The sequence below is a fragment of the Dendrobates tinctorius genome, unplaced genomic scaffold, assembly GCF_039654945.1.
Source record: "Dendrobates tinctorius isolate UK_male_01 unplaced genomic scaffold, ASM3965494v1 ptg000203l, whole genome shotgun sequence".
Taxonomy (NCBI): Eukaryota; Metazoa; Chordata; class Amphibia; order Anura; family Dendrobatidae; genus Dendrobates; species Dendrobates tinctorius.
Window position 1 is genome coordinate 7415402 of NW_027361870.1, and position 12835 is coordinate 7428236.

The 12835-nt window shown below is 41.7% G+C and overlaps 1 protein-coding gene across 1 annotated transcript in view; it reads left to right on the forward strand.

Moving 5' to 3' along the window:
- Positions 1 to 1637: 1637 nt before the first annotated feature.
- The window catches only part of BFSP1 (beaded filament structural protein 1), a 45962-nt gene continuing 34764 nt past the window's right edge, over positions 1638 to 12835 (forward strand). The window contains exons 1-2 of the mRNA XM_073553748.1: positions 1638 to 2093; positions 4654 to 4714. Coding sequence (XP_073409849.1) covers positions 1720 to 2093; positions 4654 to 4714 — 435 coding nt within the window. The 5' untranslated portion in view covers positions 1638 to 1719. The remainder of the gene's footprint in view (positions 2094 to 4653; positions 4715 to 12835) is intronic.

Below are 12835 nucleotides of genomic sequence, written 5' to 3' on the forward strand. Positions count from 1 at the left end.
GGGTTAGGGTTAAGTATGGTTTGGTTAAGGGTTAGGGTCAGGGTTAGGGTTAGGGTCAGGGTTACGGTTAGGGTCAGGGTTAGGGTTAGGGTCAGGGTTAGGGTTAGTAAAGTCATGGTTTGGGTTAGTGTGAGGGCCACCTAATGTTTGGAAAAAACGCAAACGCGGTAAAAACGCACTAAAAACGCATACAAACGCATAAAAACGCTACGTTTTTTTCATGCATGCTCATAAAAATGCTTGAAAAAAGCGCAGCAGTTGTATGCTTTTTTATGCGTTTTTTCAATGCGTTTTTTTGCGGGAAAAACGCGCTGCAAAAAAAAGCAAGTGTGAAACTAGCCTTAGGAAAGTGCAAAACTGGTATGCAATGAAAACAGACAATTTACAAGAGTGATATTCTTTAGCTGGGCCATCAAATAGCATGGTGCACCAACTATCACAGCTCAGTATTTATCCAACAGGCAAAACAACACAGTAAAGTACAGTATGCTGCTACTCTAACTATAGCCTAACTGGCCTCTGCTATGCCAGCCACAAGGCTACCGTGCTCTATCTACTGCAGCCTATCTTAGGCCCTAGCATGTGCACAGAAGGGGTTAACACTTACAGTAACGTTGGTGTCTCAGTCTATTCCCAGGGGCCATTGCAGCTTTGCAATATGGTGCGCACGTCTTCCTCTAAGCTCTGTGCAATGTGGTCTTTTCCTTGTGTGCGGGTCCCGAGATGCTCCTAGAAATGGTGGATTCCCTCACGGCAACACAGGAAAACCACCTTGTTATTCCCAGAAGAGTCTACACAATCTACAAGTTCAGTCAGCCTCAGGCTGCATGTTTATTTTCCTCTCAGAACCAGGCATGTCAGCTTCCTGCAGAAATCTCGGCTCACAACACACACAGAAAAGCAGCCCCTCCCCTCTGCAGTGCTGGCAGAACAATCCACACAGTCTTTTCTGCAGGGGAGAAAAGAATATCCCATTGGTCTAACCAAAAGGGTGCTGTCTCTTAAAGTGGCAGCTTGTCTCTACTGCCCATAGCAACGCCACCCCCTTACAATTGCACCAGAATTCTAGCAAAAACTGGAGGCAAAGATTTAAAAGAAAATAGTATAGTCATCATTTTTGCTGTTCGCCTCTAGAAGCCATCAATGCTGGCCACCTCGGCTTATAAAATGAAAGTTAGGAAGAAGTGGCCAGAACACCTCCTAGGTGTAATTCCCAAAGGTGGGTATGTTGTAAATGTCTATAACAGGAAAACTTTGCAAAAGTATTATTTAGTTGCATTTTTAAGATCTGATTCAACATTCATAATTTATTGGTCTAAGTTTCATTCTCAATGATATCATATGTTCTGATATTAAACAGTTTTTTTGGGTAATTTATGTCCAGTAGCAAAAGTGCAAATACTCTGGCTAAACATTTTAATTCAATTAGTTATGTACAAATGCATTTCTTTTGTGTGCTCTGATCTCTTGTATTGTTAATGCAAGCTTCAGTACGGAGAAAAACACAGGACAATCGCCACGCCTGGAACAAAATAAATGCTGACAAATGCTGGAAAGCATGAGAACAGTACCCTTGTGGCTTATTGCGTTAAACAAAATTTCATTAGGTTATTGCAGATGGCATTCAGCACCCAGGAGCGTGGAGACAGAACACGTTTTATTCTGTGCTCAGTTTAGCTTGACCAAGGGTGGAGGAAGGTTTCATATGAAAGGGATAACATGTACAAAACTAGCTACTTACGAGAAGTTCGGAAAGAGAAGTTTGAAAGATCTGATGGCTTTGACGAGCAAAGTCTCGTAGACCTCAGGAGCCTCGGTTTAACGCAAGCACAGGGCCTTGAGCATTTGCAGGATCTGAATGAAAGGTTTGCTAATTACATAAACCGAGCTAGAGTACTAGAACAGAGAAATGCCATCTTTAGAAAGCAACTCGAGACTTTCCAAAGGATGGACGAGATCTCCGGCCTTGAAGAAGCTTTTGCGGAACAGATCGATTTGAATCGGCAGAGACTCCGTGAGTTGTCGACTGATCGATCCAAACTGGAAAGAGAGTACAAAGATGCACAGAGAATGGTGGATGAGTTTAAAAACAAGTGAGTACTTATAATCTTTTATTTTAGAGTCTAGAGAAGCTGGATCATGGAGGCAAAATACTATACATTTTGTGGGAGCATTTCAGGAGCATTATTATTAAACAACCACACTATAATTTCTATCCTGTTGCTTGTAAAACTTTAATATATTCCTCAGCTGTGAAAAAGGTTTGACATCATCATTTTGTCCCTGTCCCCTACCGAATCACAATCTAAATTTCCTTTCAATTTCGATTTCGACTTTTTTCAACTTCTCATCTGTAATTAAAGGGGTATTCTGAAGTTGTCTCTTGAACAGCTTACAACTCTGCGGACTTCATACATTATCCTTCTTACCTTGCTCCTGGCAGGATGGGCTCTCCTCCTTTAGTGACAATTTTGGTGAGTCGCAGAGCTGTATTATTAGTAGAAATATAAAGCTCAGCACTAGTTCTGCTATAACACATTCAGCTATCAGTGGTTTGCTCTGGAGTCTACGCTGTTATCACTGTATTTTCAAAGTCTAAATAATAATAATAATAATAATAATAATACAAAATTAGTCCTCATGAATAAAAAAAGACAAAAATTATTTTAATATCTGAAGGAGATATTTTTTTAAGAACCATTAATTGCATGTATAGTAAAACTCGTAATTGTTCCTGGTTAGGAATGAGAAACAAATGGTTAAACAGATCTATTTAGTCTGATGATTCTGGTGTACTTACTATGAATAATACATGGAGAAATAGATAATATACTTGAAATTAGTCCAAATACCACATATATTCTGGCACTTCAAAATATCAGAAACAAACATTTTCTAGCCAATATACCATGACGGCACCAAAAATCATGAAGAGATCCAGTATGAGAATAAAATATCAAATTTTATTGAAAAAACATTAAAAATATAAATAACAATTATACTCTTGTTGGAAATTATTTATATTTACTTATGTGCAAGGATTCACATTTGTCTGTGTGACTATAATAACTAATGGCATGAATGTTTTGAGCGCCTCCTGCTGGGCATTTTTGTTTTTTCAATAAAATTTGATATTTTATTCTCATACTGGATCTCTTCATGATTTTTGGTGCCGTCATGGTATATTGGCTCGAAAATGTTTGTTTATGGAGAAATAGATGTGTAATGCTATGTAAGGCTGTGTTTTATAGGTTTTCATAATAACACCCCCCTTTGGCGGAACTCACACCTTACAGATGTTTTTTTATTCAAAATGTTTATTTTCTATATTCTTTCTTAAAGGAGATCTCTCAGTAGGATCAAACCTTCTTAGCCATCTACAAGGGCATGCAGGTCATAGAAAGATAAATGAATTGATACCTTGATATCTGTGATCCAATGTCTTATTCCAGAGAAATACACGTTTTTCTTCTATGAGCTGTTCAGGACCATTGGTCGGACACTGATCTGCATGAGAATCTGTCTCCAGAGATTATTGTAAATGAAAGGCGGCATTACCAGTGCGATATGTAATGGTCGCTATCTGCTCTCCTGATCTTACTGCAGAGCTGTGTGTGATTACACCTGTAATGGTCGCTATCTGCTCTCCTGATCGTACTGCAGAGCTGTGTGTGATTACACCTGTAATGGTCGCTATCTGCTCTCCTGATCTTACTGCAGAGCTGTGTGTGATTACACCTGTAATGGTCGCTATCTGCTCTCCTGATCGTACTGCAGAGCTGTGTGTGATTACACCTGTAATGGTCGCTATCTGCTCTCCTGATCGTACTGCAGAGCTGTGTGTGATTACACCTGTAATGGTCGCTATCTGCTCTCCTGATCTTACTGCAGAGCTGTGTGTGATTACACCTGTAATGGTCGCTATCTGCTCTCCTGATCTTACTGCAGAGCTGTGTGTGATTACACCTGTAATGGTCGCTATCTGCTCTCCTGATCGTACTGCAGAGCTGTGTGTGATTACACCTGTAATGGTCGCTATCTGCTCTCCTGATCTTACTGCAGAGCTGTGTGTGATTACACCTGTAATGGTCGCTATCTGCTCTCCTGATCTTACTGCAGAGCTGTGTGTGATTACACCTGTAATGGTCGCTATCTGCTCTCCTGATCTTACTGCAGAGCTGTGTGTGATTACACCTGACATGTGTGCAGCATGTTTCCCTTATTAGGGTTCATGTGGCACTCTACCCTGGCACCCAAAAGTGACTATAAATTTTTAATGTGCACTTTGTCATTTGCTTCCTGCTATATCATCCAATAAGTCCAGTGTTGCGGTCTCCTGCATGCAAGATGGCCTCTGTGGTGGAGCAGTAATAAGTCTGAATGACGCCTCCGCACGACATGACAAGAATGGGAGGTAAAAATGTAACGCTACTCCCCTTGCCATTGTGGTAGCTATATTGGATGCAGGAGTATTGGAAAGTTGATCGTCGCAAGGGAGCCAAAAAGATGGCGCCAGGGAGGGTGATGACGGTACATTACAAATATAAAGTCGTTCTTTAGTGCCATTGTGCAAGGTCACTTTAATTCACTTTCAAAACTGTTAACAAATTTGCAATGCTTTACTATATCCTCGATTATTTTGGGACTTTACAGGTACAAAAATGAATGTGACTATCAGCTGCTCCTTAAAGATAATCTAGAGCGCCTTAATAAGGTAAGATGTATATCTTTGTAACGTGTTAGCCAGTAGATAGAAAAATATTCAGAATTGAGAGTCCTCAGTGGTTGATACCTTTTAATGGCTAACTGAAAAGATGGTAACACATTGCAAGCTTTCAAGACTACTCAGGTCTCTTCATCAGGCATAGACTAATACAAAATCTGAAGAGTCACATATTTATGCACAACACAGCACAGAAAAAATGCAATAGATGAGACAAGTGACGTGAACCAGAATTATGATTATGGGAGAGGGAGAAACATAAATATTGGACCAGTTCATAGATAAGGAATCTGGATGTTGTCATAGATAAGAAGTCCGGATGTTTTCCAGACCCCCCACTACTGTGCTTTAGGCAGCCCCCAAATCTAAGAAGCATCATTGTCAGAAGCTCCCTGTCCTCTCCTACAGCTGGAGGAACCTTTCCTTGCAACCAGAAAAAATGTAAAACCTGTCCTTCTATAATGACCACGGACGAGATAAAGATCCCCTATTCACATCAGGACTACAAGATCCCTGGTACATTCAGCTGCATTACATCTAATGTGGTGTACTTAATTATTTGTACTAAATGTCCAACTGGGGGTCTGTATGTGGGGGAGACAGGGCAAAAGCTTAGAACAAGGATGAATGCTCATCGTCACACAATAAGAGAAAAAAGAATGGATCTACCTGTTGCAAAACATTTTTGTATGATGGGCCACAACACCAGGGATATGAAATTACTGGTATTGAAAGATAAATTCACATCTCAGAGAGAGAGAAGAGTCTGTGAGTATAATTTTATGATGACCTTTGACACTCTCAATGCTGGAATGAATGTGTCACATGGATTTGTCTTTTTACATCAATTAAGGAATCTGCTCCTAAGACCTTGTGGGGGCATCACAACACATTAGGAGACCCCAATCAGAGGACAATAAAACATTCGGACTCCTTATATATGAACTGGTCCAATATTTATGTTTCTCCCTCTCCCATAATCATAATTCTGCTTTACGTCACTTGTCTCATCTATTGCATTTTTTCTGTGCTGTATTGTGCATAAATATGTGACTCTTCAGATTTTGTATTAGTCTATGCCTGATGAAGAGACCTGAGTAGTCTCGAAAGCTTGCAATGTGTTACCATCTTTTCAGTTAGCCATTAAAAGGTATCAACCACTGAGGACTCTCAATTCTGAATATTTTAATAAGGTAAGTGAGCGTTTCCCGAGGGTTTGTGTTGCTAGTACAATGGTTGTATATATTGTACCTTTCCATCACATGATCTTGGTCTATAACATGTGTGACCACTACTACTAGATCTACACATGTACACCTCTCTGACCAGCCTGGTTAATAAAGTGGCTCTCCGTATCTTACACATGGTAATAGGTATTTATGCTGCCTTACATTTTTATTAAGCTCAGAATTCATTCTTATTGATCTTTACATTTACAACTTTATAAAAGCTGAGTCTTTATGGATCGGACACAAGGTCCAATGGACAACGCAGCCAATGCAACGTGCCCTCTACCATTTGTAGTCTCCAGGCTCACAGTTTGCTGCCATATAGACATTATTCAGCTTGCAGCTTTTTTATATTGGATATTATTTCTACAGCACGGTTTGTCCTTGACATCCAACCACTATAAATCATAGTTATTTTTGTAGATATTCTCCTATATTGATGGTTCGGATACACCGCTATAAAATACAATATGTGCTGTTGAGAAAAGTGGCCTCCATTCAGTTTAATACATTGATCTAATGTATCCAATTTCTTAAAGGGGAACTATCACCTAGACACATTTCTTTACCTTGTGGTGCCATTCTTTTTAAGGATTTTTTTTAAATAGAGGATTTGGGTTATAAAATGGCTCACACCGATATCAAATATGCCCAGGCTCACCATTTCTGCCCAGTTTCCTAGTTTATTACGTGGTCTGCTCATAATGGTCTTGTCTCGACACAATAAAAATGGCCAGAAATTGCCAATCGCTGGATAGGTGGGTCATTATTGCACACAGTGATTAAGTGAACAGGAATTTCCTGAAAATTTCTAGAGTGCCAGGGTGAAACCAAAAAGTATTAATCAATGGTGACTGGAAAAGCACCAGAACGGAAGCTGCAGAAGATCAGTATGAATGAGTATCACGCAATAATTTTTTTTTTATTCCAGTCCGGTGTTATGAATGGGTCACCGAGGAGGAAAAAACAAAACAAGCTAAGTCACAGAAAACCAGATAGGTTGGTAACTATGCAGATTGCAGATCCCTGATCCTAACCACACAACTAGCAGCAGCTGTGGAGCATTCCTACGATGAACCTAGATGCTTCGTCACAGCCGGAGGTCTAAATAAGCCTAAAGCAAGAAAAGGGGAAAACTAACTGCCCCAGAGCAGACCCCAAAGGAAAGACAGCCCCCACACATGTATTGACGGTGAAACAAGATGAAAACACTTACACAGGCAGGAAAATAGGCTGAGCAAACGATGGGGCCCAAACTAACTAGAAAGGATAGGAAAGGAAAGACACTGTCTGCAATCTGCCAAAAACCCTACAAAAATAATGTCCAACACTTCTGATAACAAAATTAACCCTGAAGTCACTAGACTTCTCTCACTATATCAGCACTCTGAAATATTCTGAGACAGAGCAAAAAGAGGCCAATCTAATAAGGGACAAAAAGCAAATTGGCAAATACAGATAAATAAGAGTGGAAATTCAGCACAGCCCCAGCCGGGGCTGGCTGACCACAAAAAACTGAATAGACCAACAAAATCAAATGTGAACATTAGCAGAAAAACTTAGCTTGAGCTGACTAGAACAGAGCTGAGAACCAAGACCTGACAAGCCAGAAGGAATCACCAGTACCAGAATAGGGCGTCGGCTGTCTTAAATCCAGTCTGAGATTCCAGAGGTCCAATCGTCATCCTCCTTATCAGGTGGCAGATCCCCACTGATAAAATCAGCCTCACTACCTCCTGTTACCACCAGAGGGAGCCTGGAAGAAGAACTCACAACTGGTAGACCAGAAAATGAACTCACGACAGTACCCCCCTTGAGGAGGGGTCATCGAACCCTCATCTACGCCCAGGCCGATCAGGATGGTCCCGATGAAAAGCACGAACCAATCTATTGGCATGAATATCAGAGGCAGAGACCCAAGAATTATCCTCCTGGCCATAACCCTTCCATTTGACCAAATACTGGAGTCTCCGTCTAACCAAACGAGAATCCAATAATTTCTCTACCTCATATTCCACATTGCCTTCAACCAACACAGGGTCAGGAGGTGCTGCCATAGGAACCACTGGCTCAACAAAAATCTTCAACAGAGATTTGTGAAATACGTTATGGATCTTGAACGTAACTGGAAGAGCCAATCGAAAAGAAACAGGATTAAGAATCTCCAAAATCTTATAAAGGTCCAATAAATCTTGGCTTAAATTTTGGAGATGCAACCTTCATAGGAATATTCTGAGACGACAACCAAACCATATCACCCACATTAAACTGGGGACCAATGGTCCTATGCCGGTTGGAAAATCGCTGGGCCTTTTCCTGAGAGAGTGACAACTTATCCACCACTTGGTCCCATATCTGCTGCATTCTCTCAACCACAGTGACCACACCTGGGCAGGACGAAGATTCCACTTGCCCTGAAGAGAATCGAGGATGAAACCCAAAATTACAGAAAAAAGGTGACACCAAAGTGGCAGAACTAGCTCTATTGTTCAGCGCGAATTCGGCCAAGGGCAAAAATGAGACCCAATCATCCTGATCAGCAGATATAAAACATCTTAAATAAGACTCCAAGGTCTGGTTTGTTCTCTCAGTCTGTCCATTGGTCTGGGGATGAAACGTGGAGGAGAAGGATAACTGAATTCCCAAATTGGAACAAAAGGCTTTCCAGAATCCGGAAACAATCTGGACTCCTCTGTCAGACACAATGTTCTCAGGAATCCCATGTAACCGAACCACCTGTTGTAAAAACAAGGGTATCAACTCAGCGGAAGATGGCAACTTTGGGAGTGGTACAAGATCGACCATCTTCAAAAATCTATCACAAATCACCTAGATAACAGTCATTCTCTGAAAGACAGGAAGATCAGAAATAAAATCCATTGAGATATGGGTCCATGGCTTCTTGGGCACCGGCAGGGGCATCAGCAACCCACTGGAACGAGAACAGGGTTTAGACCGAGAACAAGTCCCACAGGACTGTACAAAATTCCTGACATCACGAGATAAGGCGGGCCACCAAATAGACCGACTCACCAAATCTCTGGTACCAAAAATACCTGGATGACTAGCCAATGCGGAGCAATGAATTTCAGACATCACTCTCTTTCTCCACTGGTCAGGAACATACAATTTTCCCATAGGGCAACGCTCAGGTTTATCCTCCTGAAATTCCTCCAGGGTGCGTCTCAAATTGGGTGAAATGGCAGAAAGAACTACCCCCTCACCTAGGATGGTAGTAGGCTCGGTCACATTAAGAGAATCGGCAAAGAAACTCCTAGAAAGGGCGTTTGCCTTAACATTCTTAGTGCCCGGAAGAAAAGAGACCACAAAATTAAAACGCGTGAAAAACAAGGCCCATCTAGCCTGTCTAGGATTCAAGCGTTTGGCCGACTCCAGATAAATCAAATTCTTGTGATCGGTGAGGACCACAACTTGATGTCTAGCTCCCTCCAACCAATGTCTCCACTCCTCAAACGCCCACTTCATGGCCAACAATTCCCGATTCCCCACATCATAGTTGCGTTCAGATGGGGAGAACTTTCGAGAAAAGAAGTCACAGGGTCTTTTTGGGACAAAACAGCTCCTGCACCAATCTCAGAAGCATCTACCTCCACCTGAAATGGAAGTGAGACATCAGGTTGCCGCAAAACTGGAGCTGAAGTAAATCTCCGCTTAAGCTCCTGAAATGCCGAGACAGCCTCAGGAGACCAATTCAGCACATCAGCGCCATTCTTGGTCAGATCAGTCAGTGATTTGACAATACCAGAATAATTACCTATAAATTTACGATAGAAATTAGCAAAACCCAAAAACTTCTGGAGACTTAATAGCTGTCTACAAATATCTAAAGGGCTGTCACATTGTAGAAGGATCAACTTTATTCTCATTTGCACAAGGAAAGACTAGAAGCAATGGGATGAAACTGAATGGGAGGAGATACAGATTAGATATTAGAAAAAACTTTTTGACAGTTAGAGTGATCAATGAGTGGAACAAGCTGCCATGAGAAGTGGTGAGTTCTCCTTCAATGGAAGTCTTCAAACAGAGGCTGGACAGACATCTGACTGGGATGATTTAGCGAATCCTGCTTTGAGCAGGGGGTTGGACCAGATGGCCCAGGAGGTCCCTTCCAACTCTACGATTCTATGATTCTATGATTCTATGATTCTATGAACCCAATCATAAATGGACTGTACCTTGGCCGGGTCCATTTCAATAGTCGACAGAGACAAGATAAATCCCAAAAATGAAATCCTCTGTACACCAAAGAGGCATTTCGATCCCTTAACAAACAGGCAATTCTTCCTCAAAATCCGGAACACAGTCCGGACGTGTTCCACATGAGAATCCCAATCACTAGAAAAGATCAAAATATCATCCAGATAGATGATCAAAAACTTATCCACAAAGTCATGGAAAATATCATTCATAAAGGACTGGAAGACAGAAGGGGCATTAGTGAGCCCAAAAGGCATCACCAGGTGCTCAAAATGTCCCTCAGGAGTATTAAACGCCATCTTCCATTCATCCCCGTGCTTGATGCGAATAAGATTGTACGCCCCCCTGAGGTCAAGCTTAGTAAACCAGCAGGCACTCTTAACTCTGGAAAATAAATCAGACATCAGAGGTAATGGGTACTGATATTTAACCGTCATCTTTTTAAGGGAACGATAATCAATACACGGTCTTAATGAACCATCTTTCTTGGCCACAAAAAAAAACCCCAGCACCTAAAGGTGACGAGGATGGTCTAATATGACCCTTCTCCAACGACTCCTCAATATAGGATCGCATAAGCATCATGTTCGGGTACTGATAAGTTGAAAAGCCGACCCTTGGGAAATTTACACCCAGGCATCAACTCAATTGCACAGTCATAACTCCTATGAGGAGGCAAAGACGCAGACTTACTCTCACTAAATACATCAGAAAAATCGGCCAGATAATCAGGAATATCATGAGACTGGGGAGAGGTGGAGAAAACAGGAGCATCCCTAAGAACACACTGACAACCCCAACTCACCACAGTCCCAGATTTCCAATCCAAAACTGGATTATGAGTTTGCAACCAGGGAAAACCCAGAACAATAGTATCATGCAAATTATGCAGCACTAAAAATTTACAATTTTCATGGTGGTCTGGGGCAAATCGCATTATCACCTGGGTCCAAAACTGAGGTTTATTCTCCGCCAAAGGAGTAGCATCAATACCCCTCAAAGGAATAGGCGTCCGCAGAGGCGTCATAGAAAAACCACAACGTTTAGCAAAGTCCAAATCCATCAAATTCAACGCTGCTCCTGAATCCACAAAAGCCTTAGTGGAAAATGTGGATAAGGAGCAGATCAGAGTAATTGCCAAAAGGAACTTAGTTTGTACACTGCCCACAGCAAATGTGTGGGCAAAACGTTTCTCTTGTTTAGGGCAGACAGAAATAGTATGAGAGGCGTCACCACATAAAAAACACAGCTTATTCTACCTTCTAAACTCCTGATGTTGCGCCCTAGACAAAACCCCATCACATTGCATAGGTTCAGACGTTTGTTCAAAAGGTGGCAGTGCCTCCCGTGTAGTTTTACGTTCACGTAAACGCCGATCAACTTGAATGGCTAATGACATAGACTCATCCAGACCAGAGGGAACAGGAAATCCCACCATAACATCTTTTACGGTCTCTGATAAACCCTTCCGAAAGAGGGCCGCCAATGCACTATCATTCCATGTAGTAAGGACCGCCCACTTTTGGAATCTTTGACAGTATAACTCTGCAGAATCCTGACCCTGGTTTAATGCCAACAGGGTTCTCTCAGCTTGATCAACAGCATTAGGTTCATCATACAACAACCCCAAGGCTTGAAAAAATGCATCCACATTAGTCAGAATAGGATTTCCAGGTGTCAGAGAAAAAGCCCAATCCTGGGGATCGCCGCGCAGCAAGGAGATGACAATTTTAACCTGCTGCACCGAGCTCCCCGATTAGTTAGGCTTCAAGGCAAGAAATAATTTACAATTATTCTTAAAATTCAGAAATTTAGACCGATCCCCAGAAAACACATCAGGAGTAGGGATCTTAGGTTCAGCAGCATGTGACTGAATGAGGTAGGTGGAAATTCCCTGCACTTCAGCAGCAAGTTGCTCCACAAGATCAGACAATTGCTTAATATCCATCAGAAAAAAAAATCCTCCTACGGCCCCAGAAAAAAAAGAGGAAAAAATACATAAAAAAAAATTCTGACACTTTTTTTTCTTCTTTTTTAACAACTTTCTCCTGCTTTTGAGTACCCTATAATCTGCCGTATGGCTGGTGATTCTGTTATGAATGGGTCACCGAGGAGGAAAAAACAAAACAAGCTAAGTCACAGAAAACCAGAGAGGTTGGTAACTATGCAGATTGCAGATCCCTGATCCTAACCACACAACTAGCAGCAGCCGTGGAGCGTTCCTACGATGAACCTATACACTTTGTCACAGCCGGAGGACTAAATAAGCCTAAAGCAAGAAAAGGGGAAAACTAACTGCCCCAGAGCAGACCCCAAAGGAAAGACAGCCCCCACACATGTATTGACGGTGAAACAAGATGAAAACAGAAAACACGGGCAGGAAAGTAGGCTGAGCAAATGATGGGGCCCAAACTAACTAGAAAGGATAGGAAAGGAAAGGCACTGTCTGCAATCTGCCAAAAACCCTACAAAAATAATGTCCAACACTTCTGATAACAAAATTAACACTGAAGTCACTAGACTTCTCCCACTATATCAGCACTCTGAAATATTCTGAGACAGAGCAAAAAGAGGCCAATCTAATAAGGGACAAAAAGCAAATTGGCAAATACAGATAAATAAGAGTGGAAATTCAGCACAGCCCCAGCCGGGGCTGGCTGACCAC